This window comes from Ursus americanus, chromosome 1 (genome assembly GCF_024610735.1).
Source record: "Ursus americanus isolate L20-20 chromosome 1, mUrsAme1.1.p, whole genome shotgun sequence".
NCBI lineage: Eukaryota > Metazoa > Chordata > Mammalia > Carnivora > Ursidae > Ursus > Ursus americanus.
The window spans coordinates 30,075,146-30,094,012 of NC_142127.1; the positions used below are offsets into that span (position 1 = coordinate 30,075,146).

An 18,867-nucleotide genomic window follows, 5' to 3' on the forward strand; every position below is an offset into this window, starting at 1 on the left:
GCTTTATTACAGAGAGAGAATGTTATTGTATAAAAATACATCTACCTGTAGGTGAAACATAACTGTCAAAATAAAAATATTTATGGCCACATACATCATTCATAAAATATAAGTGGGATATATAAAAACTCAGTAATAATTCTTAGGTACTTACATGTTCAGAAGCAATTATACAATACTGTATTGACTTCCCTGCAAGAACTAATCTATCCCAAATAATCATGTTTAACCATAGAAAACCTGTGCTAGTCTTTAACTGTTTGGGGGAATGTACTGCCTACTATATGTAATGTAGGAGTGATTTACTGTTCGTGATCAGATTCTGATTTTAGACCACTACAAAGATTGATCTGTTGACTTTTGGTAACTCCTAAGTGGAATGTCTCATGCCTCTTTTTTCTAGGTACCATCCCCAGTATCAGAACCTGAAGAAGAAAATGATCCTGATGGTCCCTGTGCTTTCAGGAGGCGAGCAGGATGCCAGTATTATGCTGTAAGAACTTTCATGTTTTTGTAGCATTTTTGTGAACTGGAATTAGTAGGTAACTCTTATCAAGGTAACTCAGTCTTGATCAAAAAATGGGAAGTCTGTTGGCGTTTTTTATTTACTATCCCCTATACACATACCAATAAAAGATGCTCAGAGGTACTGAGTCCTTTCAGAGGATATTTAGAAATATCAGAATCCTTTACTTGGAAATTGATAATTTAAAATTCTAAATTTTAGAAATTTAGTTTTACTTTGGGCTTGAACTGTAGCTTAGTGTAACAATTATGAAAATTATTGTCACTGCTAGAATTAGGTAAGCCCAGAATCTCTAATTGAAATTTTTTTTTTGATTTATTTATTTATTTGAGAGAGAGAGAGTGCACATGTGGGCAGTGGGGGAGGGGCAGTGGGAGAGAGAATGCCGAAGCAGACTCCCTGCTCAGTGCAGAGCCTGACCGATGAGCTCGATCTCATGACCCTGAGCTGAAATCAAGAGTTGGCCACTTAACCAGCTGAGCCACCCAGGCACCCCAAAATTTTGATGGTTGCTGCTTATTAAAATTTATTTTAGGCAAGTCCATCTTGTACATACATACCAAGTAAGGTTCAAACAAACGAATCATTTTTAAACTTTCCTCATGGCAATATTTTATATAATAATTATATTCAGATTTTTTTGACACACTTAGAAATTGCTTTATGCTCTTAAGTCAGGTTTTGGTGCAACATTATATCAGGAGTGACCCTCACTCCCAGATGCTCAGGTTTTCAGATAAGGTATACCTAACTACAGAGTTAATGAGGATAGCTTTCAGATATGAATTAAAGAGGCCATTTGTCTTGCTGTATTATGGTAAACATCTACTCTTCCAACATTTCAGGGTGTGTGTGTGTGTGTGTGTGTGTGTGTGTGTGTTTAGCATAGAAGAGGTAGAAAGTTATTTACAAGTTACGCTAATGAGAGAAAGAGAAAATTATTATAAAAAGGTAGAGAAATGTTAAGGCCCAGAAAAATAAAGAATTGTCAGCTTGACACATACATGCTTAAAGTACAATTTTTGGTTCAAAAAATTATTTCCTTTTGGTTTATCTCAATAGGAAGCCTATACATTACTAAATTTACTATCTCTACTTTTCTACGTAGATCTTAAAAACCATGTTATTCTTTAAAGATGTATTTCTTCTAAAATATACCCTAAAATATTAAATTGAATTTGAGTTATTTTGCTGAGTGAACTTTTGATTCAGTTTTATAAAATTTTATCTGGTTAATATCATTTAAAAACCAGTTTTACAATTTTATATATAAATTTTAATTGCTCTGCTAATGCTGTACTTTATTTTTATCATGATTTAACTTTTCTTCATTTCAGATTTACTCCATGAGTTTTAATTTTTTTTTCCTTTCTCTTCAGCCTCGTTTGGACCAAGCTAACCACTCATTTGAAAATTCAGATTTGGCAGATTTGGATAAATTGAGATACAGGCATTGCCTTACAACCCTCACAGTCCCAAGAAGATGTATAGGATTTGCAAGGAGGCGAATTGGCAGAGGTGGAAGGTAAACTATTTGTTTTGGCCTGGTTTTTGTTTACTAGAGAAAATGTTATTAAGTTCTTCCAGATAATATTTCGTTTTATATTGTTTCTCAGGGTCATAATGGACCGAATATCCACAGAACATGACCCAGTCTTGAAACAGATAGACCCTGAAATGCTGAATGGTTTTTCAAGCTCTTCCCAAACTATAGACTTTTCTTCTAATTTCACTCGGACCAATGCTTCCAGTAAACATTGTGAAAATAGACTGTCCCTTTCTGAAATATTAAGCAATATCAGATCATGTCGACTACAGTGTTTCCAGCCAAGGCTACTAAATTTACAGGACAGTGATAGTGAAGAATGTACCTCAAGAAAATCAGGGCAGACTGTGAACAATAAAAGAGTTTCTGCAGCATCTGTAGCTTTATTGAACACCAGCAAGAATGGCATATCAGGTAAGCTGTCACTGTGTTCAGAGTATAGCCTGCTCTTTTTTTCTCCTTGATTTTCATTATCCACTAAATAAGTGCTAAGTGCTCAGGGTAAATTTTGAAGGTTTGTTTTCATAAACCCGCTGAAGAAAGGAATGTTTTACCTTAACTTACTACACTTTTTATCCAGCCTAAGAAACTAAACCTTATTGGTGTGGTTCACATTTTAAACACTGTCCTAATACCTCTAAAACCCTGACTTACATTTTGAATATGTGTGTCTGGTATGGTGAATGTGTAGGCAGAATGCATAAGGAGATCCCTATGGGCAAAGTGGTTATAAGCTGCTACCAGATCTTCATAGCCATAGCATGCACTTCTTAAAGAAAGTTTTCTTTTTTTGTATATTAGCTTTGTTCAGATGTAGGCATTGCTCCTCAAGAGTACCAATGAAAGCTTTCTTTCTGAAAAATGATTTTTTTAAGAAGCTCCCCATGAATAGTTGTAATTTTGTCTGGTAGCTTCCCTCTGATTGAGATCGGAGAGCATTATTCGCTTTAAGAAACACTGTGCCCAAATTAATTGAATATTTTTATGACGTGTACATTGTAAATGTATAATATCTAGACAATCTAAAATGTAATTTTGATTTGTTTTCCTCTATGGATAGTCTTCTCTTTATCACATATATACAAGTAGGTATAATTTTTAATGTCCTTATGATATATACAAGCACTGCTTGGTATCCAGAGACAAAACTAGATGTGACTTGACTTACACTGTTTGATATCCTTTCTTTCTAGAAAACATATGTATTTCTAAATTATTTCCTGGATGGTGCATTTTACTATGTGAAATTATGTTAAACCTCTTTAAAGTGGTTGTAAATCATTTTAGTTTGAAATTTGGTCTCAGACATGTTGTCTTTTTTTGTTCCTGCTTGTTTTTAAACTTGACCTAGACATTTATCTGTTTAAAGATTATAATAGAAAATTGGATTTGTTTGATTAGAAGTTGACATGTTTTTCCTCCAAATTAGTTGGTTAATTTTCTCATAAACAAACTTAGGTAAGGAAAATTATATCCCATTATATAAAGTTCATGAATCTGTGAAGTTTACTGAGCTTTTGAAGCTGAAATAGATAAATACCGAATATGATTTGTGGTGGCAAGCTTCTTAGAAATCTAAAGGTAGTAGGAGTTGACGAATATTAGGTCTGATTTTTTTTTTTCTGCCAACTCCATGACAGTGTTCAAGTTATTTAACCGAGCTGGAATTCCTGTATCAAAAATTACTCAAAAGCCAAAAGGGGAGTTTAAAAACATCTCAATATAGACATTAATAGTTAGATTTGATAGTAGATTGAGTTTCTTCTCTAACAGTGTGTACCATACCAAAAAAAATGATTTTATGTTTCATCTCAACTTGAACATGGCCAGATATTTGTAGCTTTCTATTGTACATTCCCAGTAAACTCCAGAAGGATTTGACTTGACTCTTTTCCAGAAAATATGCATTGGTTGTGTATGTTATTGTATCATCATTATATCATCGTTTTATGTATTGATCGAGAATATATTACCATAACTTAAATAATTCCATAATAATTAGCTCTAGAATTTTATGACACTATCATAATAGATCAGCCTAAAATAAGCATTTAAAGTATCTTAGGCATGCATGCACTTTTCAGGTAACTTAAGTGACAAATATGTGATGTTAACATCATTGACAGTAAAGTTTTTTAATTTTTGCCTTTCCCCTACCATTAAAAAAAATAGTCTTTTGGGTCTGTATATTTCCTGTCTTAATTTTTTAGTGTTCTCAACATAGTACCATTTCCTTCTTTCCTTGACAAATTTCAAGACTTAAGCAACCTAACCAAACTACATTAGAATCAGTGTTTTGTTTTTTTAAAGATTTTATTTATTTATTTATTTATTTATTTATTTATTTATTTGACAGAGAGCGAGAGCACAAACGGGGAGCAGTAGGCAAAGGGAGAAGCAGGCTCCCCACTGAGCAAGGAGCCCAATGCAGGACTCCATCCCAGAATCCTGGGATCATAAGCAGACACTTAACCGACTGAGCCACCCAGGCGCCCCTAAAATCAGTGTTTTTAAGTAGAAATTTTCAAATATATATTTAATTCTGTTGCTAGAGTAAAGGATTTTGTTTGAAGTTTTCCTTCTCAGCTATGATCCTCTAGTCATTGAGGCCACAAGGTTTTTGGGGTTTTTTTAAATACATTTGTTTTGTTTCAAAATACTAGGCACAGGTATATAAATGCATAATGGAACAAGTCTTTTAACAGCATTTTTATGAACAGTTCAAAAGCTGTGACAATTTTAAGTACCCACTTATACCAGTTCTATTCATTACATAGTCTCAGTTCTTGTTAGATAATTTAAGTGGATTCCATTACAGTTCAGTAAATATTGATAGGAATTCCTTCATTGACTTAAAGAGAAGGATGTAGGAGTTTTTAGAAAGTTGGTAGTTTAATGTTTGAAGGACATAGACAAAAGAATTGAACACTTATCTGTTTTATTTTTTTTAATCTTTATGGCTTTATTAATACTGTTGCCTTCTGCTTATTCTTAGTGGACTTGGTCATGAAAGTGTGTTTGTCTTTAAGAGTGACAAGACTGACATAGGACCATACTTTTACCTTACAGAGTGTATCACTGAACTAGACAAATTATAAGTACTGAATTTTCTGTTTCACATCTGGGAAATCACAACAAATAAAGGGTTTAATCAGAAATAGAAATCTGATACACTTGACCGTAGTATTTATTTATGTCACATTGAACTTGAGGGCTAGTGGTAAAGAATTTTCTTTTATGTTGTTAATAACCCAGTTAATATTTTTCAAGTCATAATCCCTGCATTCTAAATATATTCTAATTGTTATTTTTGATATCATACCTAAAGGACTTAAAATAAATTGAAATATATGTCCTAGATATTAGACGAACTAAAACTGAAGACTTCGTTTTAAAGCAAATACACATGTCCTTTTACGTATTAAGTAAAATGAAGATCTGTTTTCTTAGTTGAAAAAGTCTTCTCAAAGAATAGAAGCAGGGCAGAGAAAGGAAAGGTAGATTGTGCTGAACATAGCAAGTGAATAACCAAGGAAAACTAATTTTACACATAATTATTTAGAATTATTATATGCAAAGCACTATGTTAAGTGTTTAACAGTTGCAGTTTTACAAGACAATAATCCTTTCAAGAATCTTACAGCACATGGCAAGTATTACATTCTTTATATAAATAGATAAGTTTTAGCCATTTGAAACTGAAGTATTATTTAACTGTTCTTTTATGTTCTTAAATCCAAAACTTTAACAAAATGTATTGCACATCTAAAAGTAGCTTTCCTTGGGGCACCTGGCAGGCTCAGTTGGTAGAGCATGTGACTCTTGATCTCATGGTTGTGAGTTCAAGCCCCACATTGGGTGTAAAGTTTACTTTTTAAAATGAATGATGGAAGGAAGGAGAAAGCTAGCGTTGCTTGTTCGGACTTGAAGAGCTGGATTAATTTACATTTAACCTAAGTTTTGACTAGCACATGATTGCAATGAGCATTTTTTTCCCTCATTTGTCTTCATATATTGAATAGATACCAGCAGCCTTTTTGACCAGCTGCAAATATCTTAACATTACCAATTTGTAAGAACACCAGCATTTTGGACAGTTTTCCAAGAGAAATTCCTGATTTTTTAATTTTTTCAGTTTCTTTTCCCATATTCCCCCCCCCCAAAGATCTCATTTATTTATTTGAGAGCAAGAGATAGAGATAGTGAAAGAGAGCACAAGCTGTGTGGAAGAGGGAGAAGCAGACTCCCTGCTGAGCAGGGAGCCTGACGCAGGGCTTGATCCCAAGGACCCTAGGACCACGACCCGAGCTGAAGGCAGATGCCCAACAGACTGAGCCACCCAGGCGCCCCATCTTTTCCCATTCTTTCTTAAATTGCCATAAAATGTATGCAAGTGTGAAAGTTTTTGAATAGGTAAAACTACATTTTCACAACTAGCTAAGGTACTCAAAAGGATTCATTTTTGACTTAGGGTTTCTTCCAGAGGTGTGAGAAGTAGATTCAGATTTCAGGAATTAAAAGATTTTAGTTTGACTACTAAAGGAAATAATACTGAAATTTCAGTTGTAACTATTTAGGTTGGGTATCAGAAGTTTAAATGGGTCCTTTAAAGATTTTTTTTTTTAAGCAATCTTTGCACCAAATGTTGGGCTCGAACCTATAACCCCCAGATCAAGAGTCACACGCTCTAACAACTGAGCCAGCCAAGCACCCCTTAAATGGGTCTTTATTTTCTTTATTTTCACATTTCATTTGTTCCTCATTCTTCATCCCCTCACCCTTTACCCCTGACCTCACCTCCGATCTTCACCCTTTGTACCCCCACAGCTTTGCAGTCTATTCATTAGCTTCCCTTTAACTGAGAGTTGCATTATGGGATATGTATAGTCCTAGACAAGTAATGTCGACTTTCAAGGATTGAAATATTTATCCACACAGTAGCTCCGATGGTTTATGTGAACTTTCACCTGACTCCTCGCTAAGATCTACAAGGTTTAAAATAGGTCGTCTGTCTTCCCTACCCCCATCAGCCCCAGATCTGTCTTTTAAAACAAACAAAAATGCATATAGTCAGCATTACTTCAGTAAAGTGTATAAGACTTTTGTAACAAAGAGCTACACTGTACATGAAGAAATACTGGATGATAATATGTTCATTTTGACTTTTAGATAATCTTTACTACCATATTAGATATTCTTCATTAAACTATGAAAACTTGGTCTAGGCTAGTGTTTAAAAAAATCCATAGCTTCCCAAGAATACACATTGTATTAGCCCACTTAAAGAAACACTGCATTAAAAGATAATTTTTAAAAGACACACACAAGCACAAAAATCCTGTGTTCATACCCTATTGTGAGATGGTCATCCAGAAGATTCAGAATTTGTTTCTATTAAATTTATTTCCTTAGTTTATCAACAAAACAAAAGTTAGCAAATGCTTGTAAAGATTTCCCACATACTCAAGAATACTTGTGTGGGCCCAAGTTTAAGAAACAGTGATCTAGGGCTTTAGAATTATTAAACCAGTATAAAATATAGTGCAGGTACCTTGAGTATATTTTTGATAGATCACTGTAAGAATATGGGAGGGAAAGCTGATAAAGGGGTCAGCCTAGCAGACCACCATACAGGAAACACATCCCTGAAAGATGAAATGAGGAATGCCTAGGAATTTTGAAAACAGAATCAACATTCCAAGGGTGGTGACAAGTATTCTAACAAAAAATACATGGATTCATCTGGTGAGTAAAGCAACTGATAAATCTAAGATAGGTAAGGAGCCAGATATTACAAAAGGAAAGAAAATAAAAAGCCAGAAAGGTCAGGGGCTTTGGTGAAAAACAGACTGTTGGTTATATACACAAAATATTTGAAATGCAGGTACACCACTAACGTATAGAATGATGTATTTGCCATATATAAAGAGAAAAATTCTATAATATGTATACCTCTTAGCATATATTAACCACAGAGATTTGGAAAACTTATTACTCTGGTAAAAGGACACTTCCCATCTGTCTAGATTAGTGAAATACTACTCCCTTCACAAAATTTGTGGTTACTTTTAAACTGAAAGGACTTGTGGGGGCAGGGTAGGGTAGATTTATGACCAGCATAAATTTCAGTTTTAAGCTAGCAACCTATGAGCAACTAGTGGAAAGAACTTGGCTTGGCTCTAAGCAGGAGAAGGTAGTTTCTTTTTTGTACATTCCCAATTCCCCTTTTTGCCACTACAGTACCCCAAGGTTGGGCCCCCCATCCTCTCTTTCATTTCTAAGTAGATTTCTTCACACTATAACTGCAACCTTTTCGTAATGTGTTTTAATGTTTGCCTTTTAATGACTGCAAGTCAGTGTACAAAGTAAATTTCTTGTGAAAGTATTTGAGTAATTTATGAAAGGAAGAATAATCAGTAGAGAAGGTGTTTTCAATCAAATTACCTACCAAGTTACCTACCTCTACCTACCATTAAGTCAACCCTAAGAATGAAAATTCAGTACTGTGCCTGTGCCATTAAAATCATACATTTCTTACCACTTTCTGTTCACCCTAACAAAATGAAAGAGGTTAGTTAGAAAGGGGGTTTTGTATGTGTCTCAATTCTGTGCCACAACTACTAATTGCTCTTTTTGTCTAAAGAGTTGAAATAATTCTACACAATGCTCTAGAAAATTCTGAATGAGGCACATCAGCTTGTTTTCAAGCACAAAACTTTATAGGGAAGAAAGAACTAGATGGCAAGAATGTTTGAGTTGAGGGAAAGAGAAAAAAATAAATGTCATTTTTTAAAGCATAACCATATTATAGAATTAAATAGAGTTTATATCGGTGATTCTCAACCAGTAATGGGATCAAGGATGAAATTTTTGGTGTCAAAGTCAGCCTAGGTTTACAAAGGTTAGGAAACACTGACCCTTAATTTGAATAATTTGGATTGAGTCGTTTTGGGATTTTAATGTGTTTTCTGTGGGGAAATGGATGGGGTTCCTGAGCAAATTAATGGTCTCAACTCAATAAGCAGACATATCCCTACTTCCCCAAAAGAGGCAATCTTACCAGCATTTCTCTTTAACATATATGTAAATGATATCTGTTCATATGAAAGCAAGTAGAACCCCTATAGTCTGGCAATACTTTGTTAGTCATGGACTACCAACCGAAAGTAATTTCTTTAATTAAAAAGTGCTTTTTGTTCTTTCTACTAATTTAGGTACATATTTCTATCTCACTCATGACTTTCTAAATTAAAAGATTTTGGAGAAGAGTCTCAATGTTCTCATTTCTTTCTCAATTTTGAAATAGCCATTAAGTATATTCATTTAACTTGGTTTATTCCTCACTTAATCACTGTAACCTCCCCCGCCTTTTCACCACAACAAAAACTTAGCTCTAGATGAACATAATCCTGGATTTGAGGAAGTAAACCACGCTAACACCAGATTCCAAGTCCATTTCATTTGAATTGGCACACTCTTTGTACACATAAGACTTAAACAGATTTATTTGGGTTTAGCTTAAGATTTTTCCTTCCTGCCTTTTATCTAATAAACTATTTTTCATCTCTTTCCCAAGGTTTTCAAACAGCTGGAAATTCATGAATACTTCACATTTTCATTTGATTTTGAAGATTGTAAATTTAGAATTAAAAATATTTTTTTCATTTAAAAATAGAACACTTGCAGTGAATTTAACATGTGCAAACAAAGAAAAGCATTTGATTTTGTTGGTAATTCAGTAAGATAACTAATGTGTACTTCAAAAATACAGGTAATATTAAAATTTTAGAGTGAGCACTGTTGTAGCCCCAGGTCTTTTAATCTTCTAAAAATAAAATTGCTATCTAAGAACTGTTTTTTCTTCATAGTCCAATACAAATTTTGATGATAATGTTGCAGAACAGAAATGAAGGCATATCTAATGTTTTATCCATCTCTGGGGCCTAATCCCTTTTCATAGAAAATAGACTGTATTGTTCATAACTTATATATGTCTAATTTACCATCACATTTTTAAAATCTTCTCATTTGTAATTGTACCAAATGGAAAACTTGGGAGTGGGGGGTAGTTAAGTAACCTATGTTGAGGGTGTAGTCTTCTAGCTAAACCCCTTTAGGTCCTGTTGATTTGATTGCTTAGTTGCATTTAAAGGTTGACTCATAATAGTTGGTATTTCTTTTTACGGATCTTTTCTTTCCAACCACACTGCAGGACTTTGTAGCGGGACCCTTTTAGTTTATTTTGCCCTGTATTCACTTAACTCTTAATGTAGCACTCTGCATCATCGTAGATAGTAAATATTTGCTGATTAAAAGAAATAGTTGGAAGAGAGCAAAGAAAGCAATGAAGAAAAATAGAGCAAAATTACTCTAGTAGTAGATGTATTCTGATGGGACTTAATATTTCTTGATTTTGGTAATGTACTAACTTCTTTGGAAATAGCTTGTGTCAACTCAGTTTATCAGTGATCTACTTGAAAACTAGTGAATGAAAGTGAAGAAAAATGTTTCCTATTACAACTTTTTCTTAGCTAATCTTGTAAACAAAAGTTTTAGATGCCTTATTTTTACTTGGAATCTACTTTTATTAACACAACATAATTGATTACATCAGAGGATACATTATACCTTTAATTTTCTGAACAATTCTGATTTCTAGCCCATATTTATATAGATACAACTTATGTTAGCATCAAATCCATTGGCTTAAAACTAAGTTAATGGTTATACTAGACGAACATCTTTGTCCTCTACTCTGATTTGTAATCGGAGAAAATATCTTAAATGGAAACCAGCAATAAGGATCATTTATGGTCCTGCTTTCTTACGAAGGCTATCATTTAGTCATTATTATTGTTTGCATTAATAAATCAAAATTTTTCTCATTATATAGTTACCACGTGATATAGTGAACTAAGAGTGATCTTAAAGACACTAAGTCTGAATAAATGGTTAGAGTCTTCATGTTAGAACTATGTTATGTAGTAAACACTACATATAGGAACTTTTTAGCATGTGACATTAGAAGATCATGGATGTTAGCATAAGCCACTTTTGCTTTTTATTGGGTTCTTTGCAGTGGTATGATTTGCAGTTGCTTTTCATCTTAATTGTGCAATCACTTTATATTGTATTCTACTTGTGTTGTTAAAAGTACTTGAAAACACACTTATTTCTGAAATGAATGTCCTTTACCAGTAACAGGGGGTATCACAGAGGAGCAGTTTCAGACCCATCAGCAGCAGTTAGTTCAGATGCAGCGGCAGCAGCTCGCTCAGCTTCAGCAGAAACAGCAATCTCAGCATTCCTCGCAACAGACACATCCAAAAGCACAGGTAAACTTGGCTTTTAATCACGGTTATGATTCTTGTTTTTTCCTTTCATAATTACATAGTTTTCTTCAATTTTAGTCAAGTCACAGAGGATAACCGTGATAAACTATATTTAATGAGGGAAGTACTAGAGTCAAATATGGTATTTGTAATTTAGGAAAGAAACTACATTGTTTTAAAGGGTTATTGAGAATTTGTAGAAGGAATTATATACTCTTAGAACTATCATCCCTACCCCTGCATCCCCCAAAACTTTTTTTTTTCCTTTTTTTATTTATTAGAGAGAGCACAAGTTGGGGGGGGGGGGACAAAGGGAGAGGGAGAAGCAGGCTCCCCGCTGAGCAGGGAGCCCAATGTAGGACTCAGTCCCAGGACCCTACGCTCATGACCTAAGCTGAAAGCAGACATTTAACTGACTGAGCCACCCAGGTGCCCCAGTTTTGTTTTGTTTTGTTTTTTTCCAAGAATATAACTTTCCTACCCACTTCCTAAACTGTGTGTTTAATTGCCATTTAGATGTGCCCCATGGGCTAAGAGGTAATTCTCTTGAATTGTATGCAGTGAACCTAAACAACATAGCCCCCTGTCTCTTTGAATCACATTCCCCTGAAGAAAACAATGGCCACCAGGCATGATTAAATGAATACACTAGGGATAAGAATAAAAATACCTTATGAAATTGCCAGAAGAAAGTAACTCTGCAAACCCCTTGATATAAGCCCTGTAAGACTTACTTTGAACTCGTGGCCTTCAGAACTGTATACGGTTCTATTGTTCAAGCCACTAAAAATAAAACTGCAAGTGAAAAGTATGTTTCAAATTTGAGCCATCTGAAGGAAAGATATCTAGTGTTTTAGGTCTTAAGTTTTGTTGCTTTATAATTCTAAAAGTAATTCTGAAGAAGTAACTGAGATGAGCTCAGCCTTCGTTGTACTCTTTGAGCTCTCAGGCCAGCGTCTGCTGATGGAGGTTCAGCTCATCATCGGGGGATCACTAAATACACTAACCTTGGAAATCCTGAATCCAACAGCATGAAGATCTTAGGGACATCAGGACCCCTCAGCACTCGTCTAGCATCCACGTGGATTTGGGACTGGCCTACATTCTAGAGCTATTGCCTGTTAGTAACAGCTGACCAGCTTCATACAGAATCAAGAGGAATGGACATTAAACTTTGTTTGCTTTTTCTGAATCTCTTGGGTAACTAGCCTCCTGCAGGGTTAGGCCAGACATGTTTTTACATTGTGACAAAAATGATGGTTAGTTCCTTTGATTTCATTTTGTCCATAGTATTGGACAGATTGTCAAGTATTTTTAAAGGCATTCATTAACACTTACTGGAAAAATTAGTAGAGTATTAAAGGTTTGAGGTTTTAAATTCCCTAGTTCTTTCTCCAAAATAGTTGCTTCCCAGTTTTTAGTCATTTCCCCGTTTCATATGCCAAAAATAGTCTGTGGAGTCCTAGATCACTTAATCTGAACACCTCTAACTGTTCAGCATGAAAAAGACAACTGCCTTTTGGTTTGCCCATTTCTTAATATTCACATTCATGAAATCACATCTGAAAAGTTGAGAGTTTAATTTCGTTCATCTACAGGGCTCAAGCACCTCTGACTGTATGTCTAAAACACTTGACTCAGCCAGCGCCCACTTTGCTGCATCCGCAGTGGTCAGTGCGCCTGTTCCAAGTCGCAGTGAGGTAGCCAAGGAACAGAACACTGGCCACAACAACATAAACGGTGTTGTCCAGCCTTCAGGTAAGCCTGTGGTTTCGTGTGGTACTTATTAGCTCTGAGTTGTAACTCAGTGATTGGAGATACGATTTTTATTATTTAAATGCAAGGGGAGAACATTGTACAAGAAGTCGGTCAGGACTTCAGAATTTCTATGGATAGGTGTAGTGGAATAGCTGAATGTTTTCTAGAATTCACATATAGCCTGCTCCCTGTTTTCCTCCTGCGCCCACTAGATACCGTCCTGTGTAACTCTTCCACCTTGCCTAGTTTTATCCACGTACTATCAGTTGCCTCACATTTTAGGAAACGTATTGAGCTAATTGCTAACCATCACCATGGAATTATCCATGCAGTGATAAAAAGGCAAAATAAAATCCAGGTTGATCTCTCAATAAGTTTGAAATGGGGTTTACCATCCCACTAGCACATACTCATCAGACTGCCTTCTCTGACTCCTTCTCTTAAAATACAGTATTACTCTGGAACCTTGTCTGCTTCTTACTAGCCCGAGTCCTCAAAGGCTTACTGTTCCTATCAGCCTTCAAGTACTACTCAGACTATAGGCTTGTCCACTTGCTTTTGATATACCCATGATCCTTTTTGCCCCTCCTCACTGATTTCATCTTGCACAAGTGTAAATTCTGATAGAATCCAACTATCATTTCCATGTGCTCTCAACCTCCGGAGAGGACTTCTCTGCCCTACTATTTCCTACTTTCCAAATAGGGATGCAGCAGAATACTTTGTAAAGTCCTTTATGCCAAATAGAAAGATGTATCTTTGAAGGTTGTAACAGGTAAGTATGTTGTGATCAGGAACTCTCTTTGGAGAGGCCATTATGTGGAAAATTAATTTGGTATTTAATTAGAATACTAATGTTTGCACTTATTAAACTCCTGATTTTTTGAGAGTTTAATTAATGTCTCATGATAATGAATTGAATGATTTTCTTTTTCTCCTTCAGGAACCTCTAAAACGTTATACTCCACCAATATGGCTTTATCATCCAGCCCAGGGATTTCCGCTGTACAACTTGTAAGGACAGTTGGCCACACCACTACAAACCACTTAATCCCAGCATTGTGCACAAGCAGTCCTCAAACACTTCCCATGAACAATTCCTGCCTGACAAATGCAGTGCACCTCAATAATGTCAGTGTTGTTTCTCCAGTCAATGTGCATATCAATACACGGACTTCAGCACCATCGCCAACAGCCTTAAAACTTGCCACAGTTGCTGCCAGTATGGACAGAGTGCCAAAGGTTACTCCTAGCAGTGCCATCAGCAGCATAGCAAGGTGTGTGTGTGTTTGTGTATTTCCAGTACCATTCCATCCCTCTCTGCTGGCTATCCTGTGGGAGGAAAAAGACTTTTTTTTACTGCCTGAGCAATAGATGTCTTTTGATTGCCATGCTTTTTTAACAGATCCTGAGATCTGCTTAGTGGAGAGCTCAGTGACTTAGATTATTTTGTTTGAGGTCACTAGTAGGATGTTTAAATGCCAACCAGAAGTATAAAAAACAAGGGGGGGGGAAAACACATCAAATTGGAAGCCATCAAACCCCCCCAAAAAAAATCAAAAAATATTTTAGAAGTTTCAGTCTTCTGTTACTTTTTTGTAGCATAGATAGTTGGGAAGGTTAGAGGAGTTATTATTAATTTCACGTAAGAGCTTTACTTTTCAAATCAAAATTTGTGTTCTCTTCACTATTATACACAAAGGGAAAGTTAGTTATTCTATGTATATATTAAAAGTGAGACTATTCTGGGATTAGCTAACTCTGTGATAATATATTTCAGGGTATGTTTTTATATTTCTTTCTATGATACTAATACATGAGAACAGTGAATCAGAAAACAGTTGAGGTGCATGAACTAATAACTACATCACCTTAAACCTATAAAATTAAACTATGGTGGAAAGTAGGTAATACTGTGCTTCTAATGATTATTCTTTTTGAGCATTTTATGCTTCATCTGTTGGAAAAAAAATTTGAATGATCCTGTGTTAACATTTCATGAGTAGTTTGTCATTGGCTTCTAGTGAAATTATTATGTTAAATTACTGTGTTTCCTAAGTTAACAGTTATAATCAAGTAATTAGGGATTAATAGGATTTCTTTGCTGGAAAAAACTTGTCCTCATTCCTGTATAGAAACGATAAAAATGGGGAATATTCTTGTGAAGTACGTGTTTAGTTGTAGTTACGTAGAAAGTATTTGTAAATAACTGATAACTTATTCTGGAGAGCGTTAATGTTTATTTTACACTTTGTCTTTTTTTAGAGAGAACCATGAACCTGAAAGATTGGGCTTAAATGGAATAGCAGAGACAACAGTAGCTATGGAAGTGACATAACCTAAAACATGTGGCTTTTGACCTGTGCTGATGGTGTGCAGTCATTCATATTCCAGCTGAATGCAAAAGGCGACACTCTGGATCACAGAGCGTAACAATGGACCTAAACGGACTACAGTATATCGGATATTAAATCGATATATGATGTATATTTTGTAAAATTGGGAAAATCACTACCTTGTAAAATAGTTTATTTGTATCATCAATATTATTTCTGTTACTTGAATAGTAGATATTCATCATCATGCTTTTGCACTTGAATTTGCAACTGAATGGATTTTAAAAAATAATTCTTTAATGGGATCATGAGCATGAAATGGGATCCTGCATCACTTGTTTTAACTATTTATTTTGCCATGTTTACATTTTGTATCTTGTAAAAATAAATCCAACTTTGTGTCTAAAAAGTTAAAGATTCATAGCTAGGAAATGAAATTCTTGTAATTTTTTTCTAAAGGAACTGTAAAGTTTTCACTTGGTTCATTTTGTTTCACAATTTGACTAGATGGACTTTTTGGTAAATACTAGTGGCATTTCACTGTCAAATATGAAGTTCAAGGCAAAATAGTATTTTCTATTACTGTGCAGGGGAAAGGGATGGATCGATACATGCAAATTTAATGTAGTAACTCACCTTTCCATATGTTTTGAATGTATATTTCTATTTATAATACCAGTTTATAAAAAATAATTACACAGGAAAAACGGACTAGGAAAAATTATGCATCTAGCACATTTAAACTGTGCAGATAAGAAAATTTTTCAAGGATTTTATCTGAAGACTGCATATTTTAACTGGCTTTAAAACTGTAACACACCACATAAAGGATATTTTACCAGGTATGTATTGCATCATATCATTGCAATAATTATTGGAAGTCTAGATATCGAGCCATCCCAGGTGTTGGGAGGGGGGGAGGGTTGTGGCAAGATTGTCTTTTCAATTTTGGAGAGTTTTCCTGTGGCTACAAGGCAAGTAACGGGTTGGAAAAAGTCTGACTGTAAGCGTTGGACACCTTCATAGTGTAGTGTTTTAGTGACTTTTTTTTATACGGTTCTTGTAAATTAGATACGTGTAGTGGTGTTTCAGAATGTTTGTTTATGCACTAGTTCAGACAACTTTCCCTGTTACTTGTTCTTGATAAGTGAAAACTGCAGGGAAATAAAAATACATATCAAAACATGGACATGCTGCATATGTGTTTATTTCACAATGTGCACACAGTATAAGTGAAAACTTAAGGGAGGTGATAGCACTTAACAGCACTTTTCATTTTCACAGTGCTTTCCAAGCATTAATGAAAAGAATTATAAGAAGCTCATCTGTGGGCACTATTGGGTTTCAGATAATCCAATATAAACTACCTTTGATATGAAAAGTTCTTAAAATATTTTACGGAATGTAAGCAATTTGCAGTATAACATTCATTGAAATCTCATAAATGAGCCTCATTTTATAAATAAAAGTTTAGAGTAGAATTATATTGCAAGGGGGTTTTGTCAAGTAAGTACTGGGAAATGTAAATATTTTTAATGAATATGATTAAAACCATTTCAAACTTACATAATTTTATACTTTACATTTTTATATCTGCAGTCCTGAAAGTTGTAAATTGATATGTCAGTTGAATTAATGGGCCAAGATTTCTGCTGAGAGTGGTTTTTATTCAGGTCCTAAATGTGTAAAGCAATTTATGGTCAAAACCACAGAAAAAAATAAATTTAATTTCGTCATTGGTTGTGACCTGATAGGATCCATGCTCGTTTCTGCCATTCTACCTCTGGAGTTACTCATTGCTGATGATATAAAGGAAATAATTTTGATTTGATTTGTATTATGACTGTGTTCATTCTGCTTTTAGTTGGATGTATCTCCTTGCTATTAAGAACTTAACAACTTAGTGCCAAGTTTGGAGAAAGCTTTTTTTTCCATTTTACTAAGTAAAGCATGAAGTGAATTTGCCTTATGTGATATACATGTTATAAATAATTGAAGTAAAACAAAAGAACTATCCATTTGTACAGTTTCTGGAGATGTGGCAAATCCAGAACTTATCAAAGACTGGTGACCAATTTATTTGTTCCTTTTGAAGTAAAATAGAAAAATAAGCCTTCCTTATTTTGGTGGTTGTAACTGTTTCACAGATGGCATTTCAGTTCCTTGCACACACATTTTTCCAGTACTTTTCAAAAACTTTTAAGTGACAAAATACTTTCACCATATTCAAGAACCATTTGTCTTTGCACTGGCCCTCCACTGGGCAGTACCACCATACCTTGGTTTTCTCAGGAAACTAACGTTGGTACTTGTAGTCCATTAACCTTCCAGAGACCTTGAAGAATGTGGGTTTTTTGTTTTCGATGGGATGAATAGGTTGATTGGTTGGGTTTCTTGTGTTTTTTGTTTTTAAACAAAAGGGCAACTCTCATGTCCTGGGATATCTTGTAATTCGATATAGATAGAAATACTTATATAAACTGTATTTTTCTGCTTTCCTGAAGAGAGAACCCCTCCTTTCCTAGTAATTCAAGATCATCATTATGATCAGTTATTATGATGTGGCTCTAAGTATATTTGAGGATATTTTGCATATCTTTTGCAAAATACCAAAGGAAAAATAAAAATATCTGGAGGGCACATTTAAAAAAAATTACATGCATCACACACACTCATATCCTGCACACACACACATTCTGTCTTTTTTAAAAATAGAGAATACAATATTTGCACCTGTGCTTAGTGTTTATTACCAAGGTGGTTCTTTTGTGGGAAGGAGAGCAGTGAAGACTAATATTTTAGAAACTTATCCCTAGTATATACTGCTTTATTTTTTGATCAGTGATATACTTTTGACAGAAATGTTTCATTCCTTAACTAGGCAAAATATTAAATTTCAAAAGGTTAAGTGTATTTCCAGTAATTCACTATTCTATTATGTAAGACAAGAGGTTTGTTTCATTATTAATTGGAATATACTCCTGTCTAACATCATGCATGTAAGTTTTCTCTTAGTGACTTTTTCATTTTGTCCTAACAATTATATAAGAACCAGTATTATTCCCATTTTACAGATCAGGGAAGTGAAGGAAGCTTGGAGAAATTGAATAACTTGCCCTATGTCACATAGCTGGTAAGTTACTGAGCCAGGAATTAAACTTATGTAGTCACCACACTTCTAACCACTGCCTCCCATCTTTAAAGTGGAAGTTCTCTTCAAGGAAGTACTTAATGTACTTCTCAGTCCACTTCTTGGCAGCATCTATAGCAAGCAGAGCCTCAACCTTATTTAGAAAACAACCTCCTCCACTCTTCCACCATTAGGCAGTTAATGTTTTGTTTTGTACTTCCAAGGCTGAATGCATTAGA

At 34.7% G+C, this 18,867-nt stretch overlaps 1 protein-coding gene across 2 annotated transcripts in view; it reads left to right on the forward strand.

Annotated features, from left to right (window-relative positions):
* The window catches only part of EPC2 (enhancer of polycomb 2), a 117,188-nt gene extending 99,853 nt beyond the window's left edge, over window positions 1-17,335 (forward strand). The window contains exons 8-14 of one of the 2 annotated variants that reach the window (XM_045782221.2): window positions 404-493; window positions 1,906-2,051; window positions 2,143-2,486; window positions 11,277-11,407; window positions 13,003-13,162; window positions 14,106-14,439; window positions 15,428-17,335. In XM_045782221.2, the coding sequence (XP_045638177.1) occupies window positions 404-493; window positions 1,906-2,051; window positions 2,143-2,486; window positions 11,277-11,407; window positions 13,003-13,162; window positions 14,106-14,439; window positions 15,428-15,500 (1,278 nt within the window). In that variant the 3' untranslated portion in view covers window positions 15,501-17,335. Of the gene's footprint in view, window positions 1-403; window positions 494-1,905; window positions 2,052-2,142; window positions 2,487-11,270; window positions 11,408-13,002; window positions 13,163-14,105; window positions 14,440-15,427 lie in introns of both variants that reach the window. The other variant, XM_045782212.2, reaches the window with a different exon arrangement.
* The last annotated feature ends 1,532 nt before the right edge of the window (window positions 17,336-18,867 follow it).